This window comes from Scyliorhinus torazame, chromosome 13, assembly GCF_047496885.1.
Source record: "Scyliorhinus torazame isolate Kashiwa2021f chromosome 13, sScyTor2.1, whole genome shotgun sequence".
Lineage (NCBI taxonomy): Eukaryota > Metazoa > Chordata > Chondrichthyes > Carcharhiniformes > Scyliorhinidae > Scyliorhinus > Scyliorhinus torazame.
In genome coordinates, this window is record NC_092719.1 from 97,565,948 (window position 1) to 97,584,685 (window position 18,738).

General features: G+C 67.3%; 1 protein-coding gene across 1 annotated transcript in view; it reads right to left on the minus strand.

Moving 5' to 3' along the window:
- LOC140387629 (uncharacterized) overlaps window positions 1-15,819 on the minus strand; it is a 154,120-nt gene extending 138,301 nt beyond the window's left edge. The window contains exon 1 of the mRNA XM_072470823.1: window positions 15,730-15,819. Within this exon, the coding sequence (XP_072326924.1) occupies window positions 15,730-15,739 (10 nt within the window). The 5' untranslated portion in view covers window positions 15,740-15,819. The remainder of the gene's footprint in view (window positions 1-15,729) is intronic.
- Window positions 15,820-18,738: the final 2,919 nt, after the last annotated feature.

Consider the following 18,738-nt stretch of genomic DNA (forward strand, 5'->3'; position numbering starts at 1 on the left):
CAGTGGGCAGGGGGGAGCGCGCCAGTGGGCAGGGGGAGCGCGCCAGTGGGCAGGGGGAGCGCGCCAGTGGGCAGGGGGAGCAGGAGTGATGGGGTTTGGGGGCAGGCGAGGGTTTGGGGCCAGGCGAGGGTTTGGGGCCAGGCGAGGGTTTGGGGGCAGGCGAGGGTTTGGGGGCAGGCGAGGGTTTGGGGGCAGGCGAGGGTTTGGGGGCAGGCGAGGGTTTGGGGGCAGGCGAGGGTTTGGGGGCAGGCGAGGGTTTGGGGGCAGGCGAGGGTTTGGGGGCAGGCGAGGGTTTGGGGGCAGGCGAGGGTTTGGGGGCAGGCGAGGGTTTGGGGGCAGGCGAGGGTTTGGGGGCAGGCGAGGGTTTGGGGGCAGGCGAGGGTTTGGGGGCAGGCGAGGGTTTGGGGGCAGGCGAGGGTTTGGGGGCAGGCGAGGGTTTGGGGGCAGGCGAGGGTTTGGGGGCAGGCGAGGGTTTGGGGGCAGGCGAGGGTTTGGGGGCAGGCGAGGGTTTGGGGGCAGGCGAGGGTTTGGGGGCAGGCGAGGGTTTGGGGGCAGGCGAGGGTTTGGGGGCAGGCGAGGGTTTGGGGGCAGGCGAGGGTTTGGGGGCAGGCGAGGGTTTGGGGGCAGGCGAGGGTTTGGGGGCAGGCGAGGGTTTGGGGGCAGGCGAGGGTTTGGGGGCAGGCGAGGGTTTGGGGGCAGGCGAGGGTTTGGGGGCAGGCGAGGGTTTGGGGGCAGGCGAGGGTTTGGGGGCAGGCGAGGGTTTGGGGGCAGGCGAGGGTTTGGGGGCAGGCGAGGGTTTGGGGGCAGGCGAGGGTTTGGGGGCAGGCGAGGGTTTGGGGGCAGGCGAGGGTTTGGGGGCAGGCGAGGGTTTGGGGGCAGGCGAGGGTTTGGGGGCAGGCGAGGGTTTGGGGGCAGGCGAGGGTTTGGGGGCAGGCGAGGGTTTGGGGGCAGGCGAGGGTTTGGGGGCAGGCGAGGGTTTGGGGGCAGGCGAGGGTTTGGGGGCAGGCGAGGGTTTGGGGGCAGGCGAGGGTTTGGGGGCAGGCGAGGGTTTGGGGGCAGGCGAGGGTTTGGGGGCAGGCGAGGGTTTGGGGGCAGGCGAGGGTTTGGGGGCAGGCGAGGGTTTGGGGGCAGGCGAGGGTTTGGGGGCAGGCGAGGGTTTGGGGGCAGGCGAGGGTTTGGGGGCAGGCGAGGGTTTGGGGGCAGGCGAGGGTTTGGGGGCAGGCGAGGGTTTGGGGGCAGGCGAGGGTTTGGGGGCAGGCGAGGGTTTGGGGGCAGGCGAGGGTTTGGGGGCAGGCGAGGGTTTGGGGGCAGGCGAGGGTTTGGGGGCAGGCGAGGGTTTGGGGGCAGGCGAGGGTTTGGGGGAGGCGAGAGTTTGGGGGAGGCGAGAGTTTGGGGGAGGCGAGAGTTTGGGGGAGGCGAGAGTTTGGGGGAGGCGAGAGTTTGGGGGAGGCGAGAGTTTGGGGGAGGCGAGGGTTTGGGGGAGGCGAGGGTTTGGGGGAGGCGAGGGTTTGGAGGGTATGGGTTAGAGTGGGGTGAGGGTTCGAGAGGGGTGAGGGTTCGAGAGGGGTGAGGGTTCGAGAGGGGTGAGGGTTCGAGAGGGGTGAGGGTTCGAGAGGGGTGAGCGTTCGAGAGGGGTGAGCGTTCGAGAGGGGTGAGGGTTCGAGAGGGGTGAGGGTTCGAGGGGGGTGAGGGTTCGAGGGGGGTGAGGGTTCGAGGGGGGTGAGGGTTCGAGGGGGGTGAGGGTTCGAGGGGGGTGAGGGTTCGAGGGGGGTGAGGGTTCGAGGGGGGTGAGGGTTCGAGGGGGGTGAGGGTTCGAGGGGGGTGAGGGTTCGAGGGGGGTGAGGGTTCGAGGGGGGTGAAGGTTCGAGGGGGGTGAAGGTTTCTGGGGTGGTGAGGTTTGAGGGTGGTGAGGGTTTGAGGGTGGTGAAGGATTGAGGCGGTGGAGGTTTGGGGGTGGTGAGGGTTTGAGTGGGGTGAGGGTTTGGGGGGTGAGGGTTTGGGGGGTGAGGGTTTGGGGGGTGAGGGTTTGGGGGGTGAGGGTTTGGGGGGTGAGGGTTTGGGGGGTGAGGGTTTGGGGGGTGAGGGTTTGGGGGGTGAGGGTTTGGGGGGTGAGGGTTTGGGGGGTGAGGGTTTGGGGGGTGAGGGTTTGGGGGGTGAGGGTTTGGGGGGTGAGGGTTTGGGGGGTGAGGGTTTGGGGGGTGAGGGTTTGGGGGGTGAGGGTTTGGGGGGTGAGGGTTTGGGGGGTGAGGGTTTGGGGGGTGAGGGTTTGGGGGGTGAGGGTTTGGGGGGTGAGGGTTTGGGGGGTGAGGGTTTGGGGGTGAGGGTTTGGGGGGTGAGGGTTTGGGGGGTGAGGGTTTGGGGGTGAGGGTTTGAGGGGGCTAAGCTTTGGGGGGTGGTAAGGGTTTGGGGGGGTGAGTGTTTGGGGTGTGGTGAGGGTTTGGGGGGTGAGGGTTTGAGGGGGCTAAGCTTTGGGGGGTGGTAAGGGTTTGGGGGGGTGAGTGTTTGGGGTGTGGTGAGGGTTTGGGGTGTGGTGAGGGTTTGGGGGGTAGGGGTTTGACTGGGTCGAGGGTTTGAGAGGGGTGAGGATTCGAGGGGGGTGAAGGTTTTGGGGGGGGTGAAGGTTTCGGCGGGGGTGAAGGTTTCGGGGGGGGTGAGGGTTTGTGGGTGTGGAGGTTTGGGGGTGGTGAGGGTTTGAGGGGGTGGTGATGGTTTGAGGGTTTGAGTGGGGTGAGGGTTTGAGAGGGAGGTGAATGTTTGGGGGGTGAGGGTCTTGGGGTGAGGGTTTGAGGGGTGAGGGTTTGAGGGGTGAGGGTTTGAGGGGGGCAAAGCTTTGGGGGGTGGTGAGGGTTTGGAGGGGTGAGGGTTTGAAGGGGGTGAGCATTTGGGGGGTTGTTGAGGGTTTGAGGGGGTGAGGGTTTGGGGGGTGGTGAGGGTTTGGGGTGTGGTGAGGGTTTGGGGGGTATGGGTTTGAGTGGGGTGAGGGTTTGAGAAGGGTGAGGGTTCGAGGGGGGTGAAGGTTTTGGGGGGTGAAGTTTTCTGGGGTGGTGAGGGTTTGAGGGTGGTGAAGGATTGAGGCGGTGGAGGTTTGGGGGTGTTGAGGGTTTGAGGCGGTGGTGATGGTTTGAGGGTGGTGAGGGTTTGAGTGGGGTGAGGGTTTGAGTGGGGTGAGGGTTTGAGTGGGGTGAGGGTTTGAGTGGGGTGAGGGTTTGAGAGGGGGGTGAAGGTTTGGGGGGGGTGAAGGTTTCGGGGGGGTGAAGGTTTCGGGGGGGTGAAGGTTTCGGGGGGCTGAAGGTTTCGGGGGGCTGAAGGTTTCGGGGGGCTGAAGGTTTCGGGGGGCTGAAGGTTTCGGGGGGCTGAAGGTTTCGGGGGGCTGAAGGTTTCGGGGGGCTGAAGGTTTCGGGGGGCTGAAGGTTTCGGGGGCTGAAGGTTTCGGGGGGGTGAAGGTTTCGGGGGGGTGAAGGTTTCGGGGGGGTGAAGGTTTCGGGGGGGTGAAGGTTTCGGGGGGGTGAAGGTTTCGGGGGGCTGAAGGTTTCGGGGGGCTGAAGGTTTCGGGGGATGAAGGTTTCGGGGGGGTGAAGGTTTCGGGGGGGTGAAGGTTTCGGGGGGGTGAAGGTTTCGGGGGGTGAAGGTTTCGGGGGGGTGAAGGTTTCGGGGGGGTGAAGGTTTCGGGGGGGTGAAGGTTTCGGGGGGGTGAAGGTTTCGGGGGGGTGAAGGTTTCGGGGGGGTGAAGGTTTCGGGGGGGTGAAGGTTTCGGGGGGGTGAAGGTTTCGGGGGGGGTGAAGGTTTCGGGGGGGTGAAGGTTTCGGGGGGGTGAAGGTTTCGGGGGGGTGAAGGTTTCGGGGGGGTGAAGGTTTCGGGGGGGTGAAGGTTTCGGGGGGGTGAAGGTTTCGGGGGGGTGAAGGTTTCGGGGGGGTGAAGGTTTCGGGGGGTGAAGGTTTCGGGGGGTGAAGGTTTCGGGGGGTGAAGGTTTCGGGGGGTGAAGGTTTCGGGGGGTGAAGGTTTCGGGGGGTGAAGGTTTCGGGGGGTGAAGGTTTCGGGGGGTGAAGGTTTCGGGGGGTGAAGGTTTCGGGGGGTGAAGGTTTCGGGGGGTGAAGGTTTCGGGGGGTGAAGGTTTCGGGGGGTGAAGGTTTCGGGGGGTGAAGGTTTCGGGGGGTGAAGGTTTCGGGGGGTGAAGGTTTCGGGGGGTGAAGGTTTCGGGGGGTGAAGGTTTCGGGGGGTGAAGGTTTCGGGGGGTGAAGGTTTCGGGGGGTGAAGGTTTCGGGGGGTGAAGGTTTCGGGGGGTGAAGGTTTCGGGGGGTGAAGGTTTCGGGGGGTGAAGGTTTCGGGGGGTGAAGGTTTCGGGGGGTGAAGGTTTCGGGGGGTGAAGGTTTCGGGGGGTGAAGGTTTCGGGGGGTGAAGGTTTCGGGGGGTGAAGGTTTCGGGGGTGAAGGTTTCGGGGGGTGAAGGTTTCGGGGGGTGAAGGTTTCGGGGGGTGAAGGTTTCGGGGGGTGAAGGTTTCGGGGGGTGAAGGTTTCGGGGGGTGAAGGTTTCGGGGGGGTGAGGATTTGAGGGTGTGGAGGTTTGGAGGTGGTGAGGGTTTGAGGGGGTGGTGATGGTTTGAGGGTGTTGAGGGTTTGAGTGGGGCGAGGGTTTGAGAGGGAGGTGAATGTTTGGGGGGTGAGGGTCTGGGGGTGAGGGTTTGAGGGGTGAGGGTTTGAGGGGGCAAAGCTTTGGGAGGGTGGTGAGGGTTTGGGGGGTGAGGGTTTGAGGGGGTGAGCATTTGGGGGTTGTTGAGGGGATGAGGGTTTGGGGGTGGTGAAGGTTTGGGGGTGGTGTGGTTTTGGGGGATGGTGAGGGTTTGAGGGGGTGAGGGTTTGGGGGTGGTGAGGGTTTGGGTGTGGTGAGGGTTTGGGGGTGGTGAGGGTTTGAGGGTGGTGAGGGTTTGAGGGTGGTGAGGGTTTGAGGGTGGTGAGGGTTTGAGGGTTTGAGGGGGGTGAGTGTTTGAGGGGGGTGAGGGTTTGAGGGAGGTGAGGGTTTGAGGGGGGTGAGGGTTTGAGGGGGGTGAGGGTTTGAGGGGGGTGAGGGTTTGAGGGGGGTGAGGGTTTGAGGGGGGTGAGGGTTTGAGGGGGGTGAGGGTTTGAGGGGGGTGAGGGTTTGAGGGGGGTGAGTGTTTGAGGGGGGTGAGTGTTTGAGGGGGGTGAGTGTTTGAGGGGGGTGAGTGTTTGAGGGGGTGAGGGTTTGAGGGGGGTGAGGGTTTGAGGGGGGTGAGGGTTTGAGAGGGGTGAGGGTTTGAGGGGCGTGAGGGTTTGAGGGGGGTGAGGGTTTGAGGGGGGTGAGGGTTTGAGGGGGGTGAGGGTTTGAGGGGGGTGAGGGTTTGAGGGGGGTGAGGGTTTGAGGGGGGTGAGGGTTTGAGGGGGGTGAGGGTTTGAGGGGGGTGAGGGTATGAGGGGGGTGAGGGTATGAGGGGGGTGAGGGTTTGAGGGGGGTGAGGGTTTGAGGGGGGTGAGGGTTTGAGGGGGGTGAGGGTTTGAGGGGGGTGAGGGTTCGAGGGGGGTGAGGGTTCGAGGGGGGTGAGGGTTCGAGGGGGGTGAGGGCTTGAGGGGGGTGAGGGTTTGAGGGGGGTGAGGGTTTGAGGGGGTGAGGGTTTGAGGGGGTGAGGGTTTGAGGGGGTGAGGGTTTGAGGGGGGTGAGGGTTTGAGGGGGGTGAGGGTTTGAGGGGGGTGAGGGTTTGAGGGGGGTGAGGGTTTGAGGGGGGTGAGGGTTTGAGGGGGGTGAGGGTTTGAGGGGGGTGAGGGTTTGAGGGGGGTGAGGGTTTGAGGGGGTGAGGATTTGGGAGGGGTGAGGGTTTGAGGGTGGTGAGGGTTTCAGGGTGGTGAGAGTTTGAGGGTGGTGAGGGTTTGAGGGGGCTGGTAGGGTTTGTGGGTGGGTGAGGGTTTGGGGGTGGTGAGGGTTTGAGGTTGGTGAGGGTTTGAGGGGGGTGGGGGTCTGGGGATGGTGAGAGTTTTAGGGGGGTGAGGGTTTGGGGGGTGGTATGGTTGAGGGGGGTGGTAGGGTTTGAGGGGGGTGAGGATTTGGGGGTGGTGATGGTTTGAGGGGGTGAGGGTTGGATGGGGGGTGAGGTTTTGAGGGGGGGTGAGGGTTTGAGGGGGGGTGAGGGTTTGAGGGGGGGTGAGGGTTTGGGGGGTGATCAGGGTTTGGGGGGGTGAGTGTTTGGGGTGAGTGTTTTGTGGGGGTGAGGGTTTGAGGGGGGTGAGGGTTTGGGGGGGTGAGGGTTTGAGGGGGGTGAGTGTTTGGGGGGTGGTGAGGGTTTGAGGGTGGTGAAGGCTTGAGGGATGGTGAGGGTTTGGGGGGGTGATGTGGGTTTGAGGGGTGATGTGGGTTTGAGAGGTGATGAGGGTTTGAGGGGGTGTTGAGGGTTTGGGGGTGATGAGGGATTGAGGGGGTGGTGAGGTTTGACAGGTGGTTGAGGGTTTGAGGGGGATGAGAGTTTGGGGGGTGGTGAACGTTTGAGGGTTGGTGAGGGTTTGGGGGTGATGAGGGTTTGAGGGGGTGATGAGGGTTTGAGGGGGTGTTGAGGGTTCGGGGGGTGATGAGGGCTTGAGAGGGGGGCGAGGGTTCGCGGGGTGCGAGGGTTCGCGGGGGGCGAGGGTTCGCGGGGGGCGAGGGTTCGCGGGGGGCGAGGGTTCGCGGGGGGCGAGGGTTCGCGGGGGGCGAGGGTTCGCGGGGGCGAGGGTTCGCGGGGGCGAGGGTTCGCGGGGGGCGAGGGTTCGCGGGGGGCGAGGGTTCGCGGGGGGCGAGGGTTCGCGGGGGGCGAGGGTTCGCGGGGGGCGAGGGTTCGCGGGGGGCGAGGGTTCGCGGGGGGCGAGGGTTCGCGGGGGGCGAGGGTTCGCGGGGGGCGAGGGTTCGCGGGGGGCGAGGGTTCGCGGGGGGCGAGGGTTCGCGGGGGGCGAGGGTTCGCGGGGGGCGAGGGTTCGCGGGGGGCGAGGGTTCGCGGGGGGCGAGGGTTCGCGGGGGGCGAGGGTTCGCGGGGGGCGAGGGTTCGCGGGGGGCGAGGGTTCGCGGGGGGCGAGGGTTCGCGGGGGGCGAGGGTTCGCGGGGGGCGAGGGTTCGCGGGGGGCGAGGGTTCGCGGGGGGCGAGGGTTCGCGGGGGGCGAGGGTTCGCGGGGGGCGAGGGTTCGCGGGGGCGAGGGTTCGCGGGGGCGAGGGTTCGCGGGGGCGAGGGTTCGCGGGGGCGAGGGTTCGCGGGGGCGAGGGTTCGCGGGGGCGAGGGTTCGCGGGGGCGAGGGTTCGCGGGGGCGAGGGTTCGCGGGGGCGAGGGTTCGCGGGGGCGAGGGTTCGCGGGGGCGAGGGTTCGCGGGGGCGAGGGTTCGCGGGGGCGAGGGTTCGCGGGGGCGAGGGTTCGCGGGGGCGAGGGTTCGCGGGGGCGAGGGTTCGCGGGGGCGAGGGTTCGCGGGGGCGAGGGTTCGCGGGGGGCGAGGGTTCGCGGGGGGCGAGGGTTCGCGGGGGGCGAGGGTTCGCGGGGGGCGAGGGTTCGCGGGGGGCGAGGGTTCGCGGGGGGCGAGGGTTCGCGGGGGGCGAGGGTTCGCGGGGGGCGAGGGTTCGCGGGGGGCGAGGGTTCGCGGGGGGCGAGGGTTCGCGGGGGGCGAGGGTTCGCGGGGGGCGAGGGTTCGCGGGGGGCGAGGGTTCGCGGGGGGCGAGGGTTCGCGGGGGGCGAGGGTTCGCGGGGGGCGAGGGTTCGCGGGGGCGAGGGTTCGCGGGGGCGAGGGTTCGCGGGGGCGAGGGTTCGCGGGGGCGAGGGTTCGCGGGGGCGAGGGTTCGCGGGGGCGAGGGTTCGCGGGGGCGAGGGTTCGCGGGGGCGAGGGTTCGCGGGGGGCGAGGGTTCGCGGGGGGCGAGGGTTCGCGGGGGGCGAGGGTTCGCGGGGGGCGAGGGTTCGCGGGGGGCGAGGGTTCGCGGGGGGCGAGGGTTCGCGGGGGGCGAGGGTTCGCGGGGGGCGAGGGTTCGCGGGGGGCGAGGGTTCGCGGGGGGCGAGGGTTCGCGGGGGGCGAGGGTTCGCGGGGGGCGAGGGTTCGCGGGGGGCGAGGGTTCGCGGGGGGCGAGGGTTCGCGGGGGGCGAGGGTTCGCGGGGGGCGAGGGTTCGCGGGGGGCGAGGGTTCGCGGGGGGCGAGGGTTCGCGGGGGGCGAGGGTTCGCGGGGGGCGAGGGTTCGCGGGGGGCGAGGGTTCGCGGGGGGCGAGGGTTCGCGGGGGGCGAGGGTTCGCGGGGGGCGAGGGTTCGCGGGGGGCGAGGGTTCGCGGGGGGCGAGGGTTCGCGGGGGGCGAGGGTTCGCGGGGGGCGAGGGTTCGCGGGGGGCGAGGGTTCGCGGGGGGCGAGGGTTCGCGGGGGGCGAGGGTTCGCGGGGGGCGAGGGTTCGCGGGGGGCGAGGGTTCGCGGGGGGCGAGGGTTCGCGGGGGGCGAGGGTTCGCGGGGGGCGAGGGTTCGCGGGGGGCGAGGGTTCGCGGGGGGCGAGGGTTCGCGGGGGGCGAGGGTTCGCGGGGGGCGAGGGTTCGCGGGGGGCGAGGGTTCGCGGGGGGCGAGGGTTCGCGGGGGGCGAGGGTTCGCGGGGGGCGAGGGTTCGCGGGGGGCGAGGGTTCGCGGGGGGCGAGGGTTCGCGGGGGGCGAGGGTTCGCGGGGGGCGAGGGTTCGCGGGGGGCGAGGGTTCGCGGGGGGCGAGGGTTCGCGGGGGGCGAGGGTTCGCGGGGGGCGAGGGTTCGCGGGGGCGAGGGTTCGCGGGGGCGAGGGTTCGCGGGGGCGAGGGTTCGCGGGGGCGAGGGTTCGCGGGGGCGAGGGTTCGCGGGGGCGAGGGTTCGCGGGGGCGAGGGTTCGCGGGGGCGAGGGTTCGCGGGGGCGAGGGTTCGCGGGGGCGAGGGTTCGCGGGGGCGAGGGTTCGCGGGGGCGAGGGTTCGCGGGGGCGAGGGTTCGCGGGGGCGAGGGTTCGCGGGGGCGAGGGTTCGCGGGGGCGAGGGTTCGCGGGGGCGAGGGTTCGCGGGGGCGAGGGTTCGCGGGGGGCGAGGGTTCGCGGGGGCGAGGGTTCGCGGGGGCGAGGGTTCGCGGGGGCGAGGGTTCGCGGGGGCGAGGGTTCGCGGGGGCGAGGGTTCGCGGGGGGCGAGGGTTCGCGGGGGGCGAGGGTTCGCGGGGGGCGAGGGTTCGCGGGGGGCGAGGGTTCGCGGGGGGCGAGGGTTCGCGGGGGGCGAGGGTTCGCGGGGGGCGAGGGTTCGCGGGGGGCGAGGGTTCGCGGGGGGCGAGGGTTCGCGGGGGGCGAGGGTTCGCGGGGGGCGAGGGTTCGCGGGGGGCGAGGGTTCGCGGGGGGCGAGGGTTCGCGGGGGGCGAGGGTTCGCGGGGGGCGAGGGTTCGCGGGGGGCGAGGGTTCGCGGGGGGCGAGGGTTCGCGGGGGGCGAGGGTTCGCGGGGGGCGAGGGTTCGCGGGGGGCGAGGGTTCGCGGGGGGCGAGGGTTCGCGGGGGGCGAGGGTTCGCGGGGGGCGAGGGTTCGCGGGGGGCGAGGGTTCGCGGGGGGCGAGGGTTCGCGGGGGGCGAGGGTTCGCGGGGGGCGAGGGTTCGCGGGGGGCGAGGGTTCGCGGGGGGCGAGGGTTCGCGGGGGGCGAGGGTTCGCGGGGGGCGAGGGTTCGCGGGGGGCGAGGGTTCGCGGGGGGCGAGGGTTCGCGGGGGGCGAGGGTTCGCGGGGGGCGAGGGTTCGCGGGGGGCGAGGGTTCGCGGGGGGCGAGGGTTCGCGGGGGGCGAGGGTTCGCGGGGGGCGAGGGTTCGCGGGGGGCGAGGGTTCGCGGGGGGCGAGGGTTCGCGGGGGGCGAGGGTTCGCGGGGGGCGAGGGTTCGCGGGGGGCGAGGGTTCGCGGGGGGCGAGGGTTCGCGGGGGGCGAGGGTTCGCGGGGGGCGAGGGTTCGCGGGGGGCGAGGGTTCGCGGGGGGCGAGGGTTCGCGGGGGGCGAGGGTTCGCGGGGGGCGAGGGTTCGCGGGGGGCGAGGGTTCGCGGGGGGCGAGGGTTCGCGGGGGGCGAGGGTTCGCGGGGGGCGAGGGTTCGCGGGGGGCGAGGGTTCGCGGGGGGCGAGGGTTCGCGGGGGGCGAGGGTTCGCGGGGGGCGAGGGTTCGCGGGGGGCGAGGGTTCGCGGGGGGCGAGGGTTCGCGGGGGGCGAGGGTTCGCGGGGGGCGAGGGTTCGCGGGGGGCGAGGGTTCGCGGGGGGCGAGGGTTCGCGGGGGGCGAGGGTTCGCGGGGGGCGAGGGTTCGCGGGGGGCGAGGGTTCGCGGGGGGCGAGGGTTCGCGGGGGGCGAGGGTTCGCGGGGGGCGAGGGTTCGCGGGGGGCGAGGGTTCGCGGGGGGCGAGGGTTCGCGGGGGGCGAGGGTTCGCGGGGGGCGAGGGTTCGCGGGGGGCGAGGGTTCGCGGGGGGCGAGGGTTCGCGGGGGGCGAGGGTTCGCGGGGGGCGAGGGTTCGCGGGGGGCGAGGGTTCGCGGGGGGCGAGGGTTCGCGGGGGGCGAGGGTTCGCGGGGGGCGAGGGTTCGCGGGGGGCGAGGGTTCGCGGGGGGCGAGGGTTCGCGGGGGGCGAGGGTTCGCGGGGGGCGAGGGTTCGCGGGGGGCGAGGGTTCGCGGGGGGCGAGGGTTCGCGGGGGGCGAGGGTTCGCGGGGGGCGAGGGTTCGCGGGGGGCGAGGGTTCGCGGGGGGCGAGGGTTCGCGGGGGGCGAGGGTTCGCGGGGGGCGAGGGTTCGCGGGGGGCGAGGGTTCGCGGGGGGCGAGGGTTCGCGGGGGGCGAGGGTTCGCGGGGGGCGAGGGTTCGCGGGGGGCGAGGGTTCGCGGGGGGCGAGGGTTCGCGGGGGGCGAGGGTTCGCGGGGGGCGAGGGTTCGCGGGGGGCGAGGGTTCGCGGGGGGCGAGGGTTCGCGGGGGGCGAGGGTTCGCGGGGGGCGAGGGTTCGCGGGGGGCGAGGGTTCGCGGGGGGCGAGGGTTCGCGGGGGGCGAGGGTTCGCGGGGGGCGAGGGTTCGCGGGGGGCGAGGGTTCGCGGGGGGCGAGGGTTCGCGGGGGGCGAGGGTTCGCGGGGGGCGAGGGTTCGCGGGGGGCGAGGGTTCGCGGGGGGCGAGGGTTCGCGGGGGGCGAGGGTTCGCGGGGGGCGAGGGTTCGCGGGGGGCGAGGGTTCGCGGGGGGCGAGGGTTCGCGGGGGGCGAGGGTTCGCGGGGGGCGAGGGTTCGCGGGGGGCGAGGGTTCGCGGGGGGCGAGGGTTCGCGGGGGGCGAGGGTTCGCGGGGGGCGAGGGTTCGCGGGGGGCGAGGGTTCGCGGGGGGCGAGGGTTCGCGGGGGGCGAGGGTTCGCGGGGGGCGAGGGTTCGCGGGGGGCGAGGGTTCGCGGGGGGCGAGGGTTCGCGGGGGGCGAGGGTTCGCGGGGGGCGAGGGTTCGCGGGGGGCGAGGGTTCGCGGGGGGCGAGGGTTCGCGGGGGGCGAGGGTTCGCGGGGGGCGAGGGTTCGCGGGGGGCGAGGGTTCGCGGGGGGCGAGGGTTCGCGGGGGGCGAGGGTTCGCGGGGGGCGAGGGTTCGCGGGGGGCGAGGGTTCGCGGGGGGCGAGGGTTCGCGGGGGGCGAGGGTTCGAGGGATGGTGAGGATTCGAGGGGTGGTGAGGGTTCGAGGGGTGGTGAGGGTTCGAGGGGTGGTGAGGGTTCGAGGGGTGGTGAGGGTTCGAGGGGTGGTGAGGGTTCGAGGGGTGGTGAGGGTTCGAGGGGTGGTGAGGGTTCGAGGGGGGCGAGGGTTCGCGGGGGGCGAGGGTTCGCGGGGGGCGAGGGTTCGCGGGGGGCGAGGGTTCGCGGGGGGCGAGGGTTCGCGGGGGGCGAGGGTTCGCGGGGGGCGAGGGTTCGCGGGGGGCGAGGGTTCGCGGGGGCGAGGGTTCGCGGGGGGCGAGGGTTCGCGGGGGGCGAGGGTTCGCGGGGGGCGAGGGTTCGCGGGGGGCGAGGGTTCGCGGGGGGCGAGGGTTCGCGGGGGGCGAGGGTTCGCGGGGGGCGAGGGTTCGAGGGGTGGTGAGGGTTCGAGGGGTGGTGAGGGTTCGAGGGGTGGTGAGGGTTCGAGGGGTGGTGAGGGTTCGAGGGGTGGTGAGGGTTCGAGGGGTGGTGAGGGTTCGAGGGGTGGTGAGGGTTCGAGGGGTGGTGAAGGTTCGAGGGGTGGTGAGGGTTGGAGGGGTGGTGAGGGTTGGAGGGGCGGCAAGGGTTTTGGGGGGTGAAGGTTTGAGGCTTTTGGGGGGTGAAGCTTTGTGGGTGGTGATGGTTTGGTGGTGGTGATGGTTTGGGGGTGGTGAGGGTTTGGCGGGTGATGAGGGTTTGGCGGGTGATGAGGGTTTGGCGGGTGATGAGGGTTTGGCGGGAGGGGGGAGGGTTTGGCAGGGGGGAGGGTTTGGCGGGGGGGAGGGTTTGAGGGGGGGAGGGTTTGAGGGGAGTGAGGATTTGAGGGGGGTGAGGGTTTGAGGGGGGTGAGGGTTTGAGGGGGGTGAGGGTTTGAGGGGGGTGAGGGTTTGAGGGGGGTGAGGGTTTGAGGGGGGTGAGTGTTTGAGGGGGTGAGGGTTTTGTGGGGGGTGAGGGTTTGAGGTGAAGGTTTGGGGAGTGGTGAGGGTTTGACGGTGGTGAGGGTTTGAGGGGATGAGGGTTTGAGGGGGGTGAGGGTTTTGTGGGGGCTGGTGAGAGTTTGGGGGGTGGTGAGAGTTTGGGGGTGGTGAGGGTTTGGGAGGTGGTGAGGGTTTGAGGGGTGAGTGTTTGGGGGGGTGAGGGTTTAGGGGGTGGTGAGGGTTTGATGGGGGTGGTGAGAGTTTGAGGGGTGTGAGGGTTTGGTGGTGGTGAGGGTTTGAGGGGGTGAGAGTTTGAGGGGGGTGAGGGTTTTGTGGGGGGGAGGGTTTGAGGGGGTGAAGGTTTGGGGAGTGGTGAGGGTTTGGGGATGTGGTGAGGGTTTGGGGGGTGAGGGTTTGGGGTGGTGAGAGTATGAGGGGTGAGTGTTTGGGGGGGGGGGGAAGAGGGTTTAGGGGGTTGTGAGGGTTTGATGGGGGGTGGTGAGAGTTTGAGGGGTGTGAGTGTTTTTGGGGGGGGTGAGGGTTTGAGGGGGTGAGGGTTTGAGGGGGGTGAGTGTTTGAGGGGGGTGAGGGTTTGAGGGGGGGGTGAGGGTTTGAGGGGGGTGAGGGTTTGAGGGGGGTGAGGGTTTGCGAGGGGCGAGGGTTCGCGGGGGGCGAGGGTTCACGGGGGGCGAGGGTTCGCGGGGGGCGAGGGTTCGCGGGGGGCGAGGGTTCGCGGGGGGCGAGGGTTCGCGGGGGGCGAGGGTTCGCGGGGGGCGAGGGTTCGCGGGGGGCGAGGGTTCGCGGGGGGCGAGGGTTCGCGGGGGGCGAGGGTTCGCGGGGGGCGAGGGTTCGCGGGGGGCGAGGGTTCGCGGGGGGCGAGGGTTCGCGGGGGGCGAGGGTTCGCGGGGGGCGAGGGTTCGCGGGGGGCGAGGGTTCGCGGGGGGCGAGGGTTCGCGGGGGGCGAGGGTTCGCGGGGGGCGAGGGATCGCGGGGGCGAGGGTTCGCGGGGGCGAGGGTTCGCGGGGGGCGAGGGTTCGCGGGGGGCGAGGGTTCGCGGGGGGCGAGGGTTCGCGGGGGGCGAGGGTTCGCGGGGGGCGAGGGTTCGCGGGGGGCGAGGGTTCGCGGGGGGCGAGGGTTCGCGGGGGGCGAGGGTTCGCGGGGGGCGAGGGTTCGCGGGGGCGAGGGTTCGCGGGGGGCGAGGGTTCGCGGGGGGCGAGGGTTCGCGGGGGGCGAGGGTTCGCGGGGGGCGAGGGTTCGCGGGGGGCGAGGGTTCGCGGGGGGCGAGGGTTCGCGGGGGGCGAGGGTTCGCGGGGGGCGAGGGTTCGCGGGGGGCGAGGGTTCGCGGGGGGCGAGGGTTCGCGGGGGGCGAGGGTTCGCGGGGGGCGAGGGATCGCGGGGGGCGAGGGATCGCGGGGGGTGAGGCTTCGAGGGTTGGTGAGGGTTCGAGGGATGGTGAGGATTCGAGGGGTGGTGAGGATTCGAGGGGTGGTGAGGGTTCGAGGGGTGGTGAGGGTTCGAGGGGTGGTGAGGGTTCGAGGGGTGGTGAGGGTTCGAGGGGTGGTGAGGGTTCGAGGGGTGGTGAGGGTTCGAGGGGTGGTGAGGGTTCGAGGGGTGGTGAGGGTTCGAGGGGTGGTGAGGGTTCGAGGGGTGGTGAGGGTTCGAGGGGTGGTGAGGGTTCGAGGGGTGGTGAGGGTTCGAGGGGTGGTGAGGGTTCGAGGGGTGGAGAGGGTTCGAGGGGTGGAGAGGGTTCGAGGGGTGGTGAGGGTTCGAGGGGTGGTGAGGGTTCGAGGGGTGGTGAGGGTTCGAGGGGTGGTGAGGGTTCGAGGGGTGGTGAGGGTTCGAGGGGTGGTGAGGGTTCGAGGGGTGGTGAGGGTTCGAGGGGTGGTGAAGGTTCGAGGGGTGGTGAGGGTTGGAGGGGCGGCAAGGGTTTTGGGGGGTGAAGGTTTGAGGCTTTTGGGGGGTGAAGCTTTGTGGGTGGTGATGGTTTGGTGGTGGTGATGGTTTGGGGGTGGTGAGGGTTTGGCGGGTGATGAGGGTTTGGCGGGTGATGAGGGTTTGGCGGGTGATGAGGGTTTGGCGGGAGGGGGGAGGGTTTGGCAGGGGGGAGGGTTTGGCGGGGGGGAGGGTTTGAGGGGGGGAGGGTTTGAGGGGAGTGAGGATTTGAGGGGGGTGAGGGTTTGAGGGGGGTGAGGGTTTGAGGGGGGTGAGGGTTTGAGGGGGGTGAGGGTTTGAGGGGGGTGAGGGTTTGAGGGGGGTGAGGGTTTGAGGGGGGTGAGGGTTTGAGGGGGGTGAGTGTTTGAGGGGGTGAGGGTTTTGTGGGGGGTGAGGGTTTGAGGTGAAGGTTTGGGGAGTGGTGAGGGTTTGACGGTGGTGAGGGTTTGAGGGGATGAGGGTTTGAGGGGGGTGAGGGTTTTGTGGGGGCTGGTGAGAGTTTGGGGGGTGGTGAGAGTTTGGGGGTGGTGAGGGTTTGGGAGGTGGTGAGGGTTTGAGGGGTGAGTGTTTGGGGGGGTGAGGGTTTAGGGGGTGGTGAGGGTTTGATGGGGGTGGTGAGAGTTTGAGGGGTGTGAGGGTTTGGTGGTGGTGAGGGTTTGAGGGGGTGAGAGTTTGAGGGGGGTGAGGGTTTTGTGGGGGGGAGGGTTTGAGGGGGTGAAGGTTTGGGGAGTGGTGAGGGTTTGGGGATGTGGTGAGGGTTTGGGGGGTGAGGGTTTGGGGTGGTGAGAGTATGAGGGGTGAGTGTTTGGGGGGGGGGGAAGAGGGTTTAGGGGGTTGTGAGGGTTTGATGGGGGGTGGTGAGAGTTTGAGGGGTGTGAGTGTTTTTTGGGGGGGTGAGGGTTTGAGGGGGTGAGGGTTTGAGGGGGGTGAGTGTTTGAGGGGGGTGAGGGTTTGAGGGGGGGGTGAGGGTTTGAGGGGGGTGAGGGTTTGAGGGGGGTGAGGGTTTGAGGGGGGGTGAGGGTTTGAGGGGGGGTGAGGGTTTGAGGGGGGGGTGAGGGTTTGAGGGGGGGGTGAGGGTTTGAGGGGGGGTGAGGGTTTGCGGGGGGGGGAGGGGGGTGTACAGGAGGAGTTGGTCAGAGAGAATGAGAAGCTCTTTCCCATCCCCAGAATAAGAACGCAGTGGAAAGTGCTGCGCTCTCTCCCCTGCCCCTGGTTCTACCTCTGCCACTGCCCCCGTGTCTCTGTCCCTTCCTGCACTCACCCGGCTCCATCCTGAAGCTCTCCCACTCCTGCCCCGTTCTCTGCTCCACTCTGTGCTCCCGGAGCGACACCGTGTCCTGTCCTCTCCCGGCTGCTGGGCTGGGTCTGCCGGATCGGACACTTCCCTCCGGCTCCTGCAGAGGAAGCTCTTGTGTTAAAGCTCCGGCTCCTGTCCTGTCCGGACCTCCCCTTAAAGTCACAGCGCTCAGAGCCCAAGGTCAGCCAGCTCCTGGCATCTTCAACAAAACATCCGCCCACAGTCTCTGGCTGAATAAGTGCCCACCCGGGGAATTCCTCAATCTGAAACTACCCCCCATCCTGCAACACTCTCCAAATCCCATGCCAGCCCCTGACCACTTATCCCTGACCCCAACTCCACTATGAATTCAGTGCAACTAGGTCGCAAAACAAACCAGGTGCAAATCACACTGGAGAACCCCGAGTCAGTGTGAGAGCTCAGTCTGCAACTTTGGGAAAATTCACACATACACACAGAGAGACACAGATACACAAACACAGACACAGAGACACACAGACACAGAAGGACACACAGACACACATACACTCAGTAACACAGACAGAGATACACACAGGTACAGAGAAACAGACACTCAAACACACAAATTTAGAAACACACAGACACTCAAAACAGAGACACAGACACACCAGCACACAAACACAGAGACACACTGAGACACTCACAGATACAGGCAGAAAGCCACACACACAGGCAGAGACACAGAAAACATGCACATACATAGAAACACACACATGCAGAGAAACACACATGCAGACAGAGACACTCACAAAGATGTGCACAGACAGACTCAGTGACAGAGACCTGCAACGGTCCCATCGACAGTGCATATAGACACACATGAACACAGATACACTGAGAAGCACATCGAGCTATGCAAGCAGACAGAGGCACACCGACAGAAATAGTGAATTGTTGGAGTCTGTGTGACTATGGGAGGCTAGGCTGGACAGGACAGTCAGTGCTGTGTTTCCTGTATATACCGCTGCTATTTGATTGGAAAAGGCTGGCCTCCAAAGCTTCATAACAGGATGTGAGTGTTCCCCTGCTGTGTAACCACCCTCGGGCACAGCCCTACTGCCAAGGTCAGTACCGGGGTAACTCCCGACTACGCCCACCCCGAGGTGCCTGGACTGTGTGTGGCAACTTAGCTCATTCATGATGGTGAAAAATCAGGTTTTGCCTTTGCAGGAGAGATCATATTAGACAGTGTGTGATAAATCAATCAGAACAGTGTTGTAAGATCCACAGCCAGCCAAAGTAAGCTCACGTCAGAAAGATGACTGCAACAGTTTAGAACACAATCACAAAGTGCTGGACACAGTACACATAGCTGCCCTGCTCCCTCCCCAGTACCAGCAGGAACATAAGGCCGGATTCTCCTTTCCTGAAAAGTATTGACGCCGGTGCAGGATTCGTGGAGTTCCACGACATCAAATCTGGCACTGCACCTGGACCAATTCAGCGACTGTTGAGGGGCTAGCACCGACGCCACGTGAAACACTATCGATTCCAATGAGAAACAGTGCCGCTTTCGCCGGGACCACGATTGACACTCGGGAGGCTGACAAGCTGCACTCCCTACACACCATCTCAACCAACAAGATGGCACTGGTTGCGCTGGAGCACGCCCATCCTGCTGATGGGTCGGTTGCTAGGGGGAGTGCCCTCTGGGGAGACCCATATAACCTATGGCCCTAAGTCCACAGTGGGATGTCAGCAGCATGCGCAGCTGCATGGCTGCCTTGCAGACCACGGCAATGGTGTTCCGTAACCGTTTCTCGATTTTAAAAGCACAAGTCAACCTCGCCATCGGGAATTCGTCCCAGTGGAGACGGAGAATTGCGGAGGCTCCGGAGAATACCGGGTCAGGTCTGCAAATGATATGCCAACGCTGTTTATTGTATGTGAGTTTTGTAAAGCATTGACGCCGCTGTCGAGGAGCTAGAGAATTGCAATTTGGTGTGAAACCGGCGCCCGCCTCGATTTTGGCGTTGAAACAGATTCTCCACTCAATTGTGTTTCCCAATTCCAGCATCAGCCAACGGAGAATCCCATCCATGTTCTGTAGTTTCTCATCTGACTGGCTTTCAAGAGCCAGTCCATGTCCCTGGAACTGGTATAATATCATTGTTCATCTGGAAATTCTGAGTAATTCCCAATTTAATTATTCAAAACACAAAGTAATTTCCTGTATTATTACAATTCACGTAGAGACTAATCATTTTTGGAAGATATTTGTATTCCCAGTGACTAACTTAAAGGAACTGCAGAACAAGATTGCAAATTTTAAGACTTTTACTGTAACATACCAACTAAAAGCAACATTGAACAAACATTACTTAGTAAGCAACTAATATTTATCGACAGAAAGGTTAACTATTATTTATATTTTATTTTGATTGATAACCAAATGCCACATATAGCACACTCTCCACAGGATTACAGTCCACAGATACTGCCAGCTTCCAATGAGTTCACATCTCCCTGAGCCATAATGTCCAGTGACCATCAAAAAGCATGTCCGTCACTTTTTAGAGAATTTCCAAACTGACTACCTCCCTGGCCCACCCTCACGATTTCTGCCCCTGGCTTCACTAGGGCAAATCATACTGAGTCTTTAGGTTGCCACAGGATGCATCTCTTTGACCAGAAATCCTCCTCCCTCCTACATTCTGCCTGTCTAAAGTCTTGGCGACTGTAAATTTGTCCACAATTAGCCCGACTGCTCCTGCCTATTTTTCAGCATTCAGTATTTTCAGCAGAACATTTGTACATCTTAATAATAATAAAAATCTTTGTTGTCACAATTGGGCTTACATTAACACTGCAATGAAGTTACTGTGAAAAATCCCGAGTCGCCACATTCCGGCACCTGTTCAGATACATAGAGGGAGAATTCAGAATGTCCAAATGACCTAACAGCACGTCTTTCGGGACTTGAGGGAGGAAACCGGAGCACTACATGCAGAC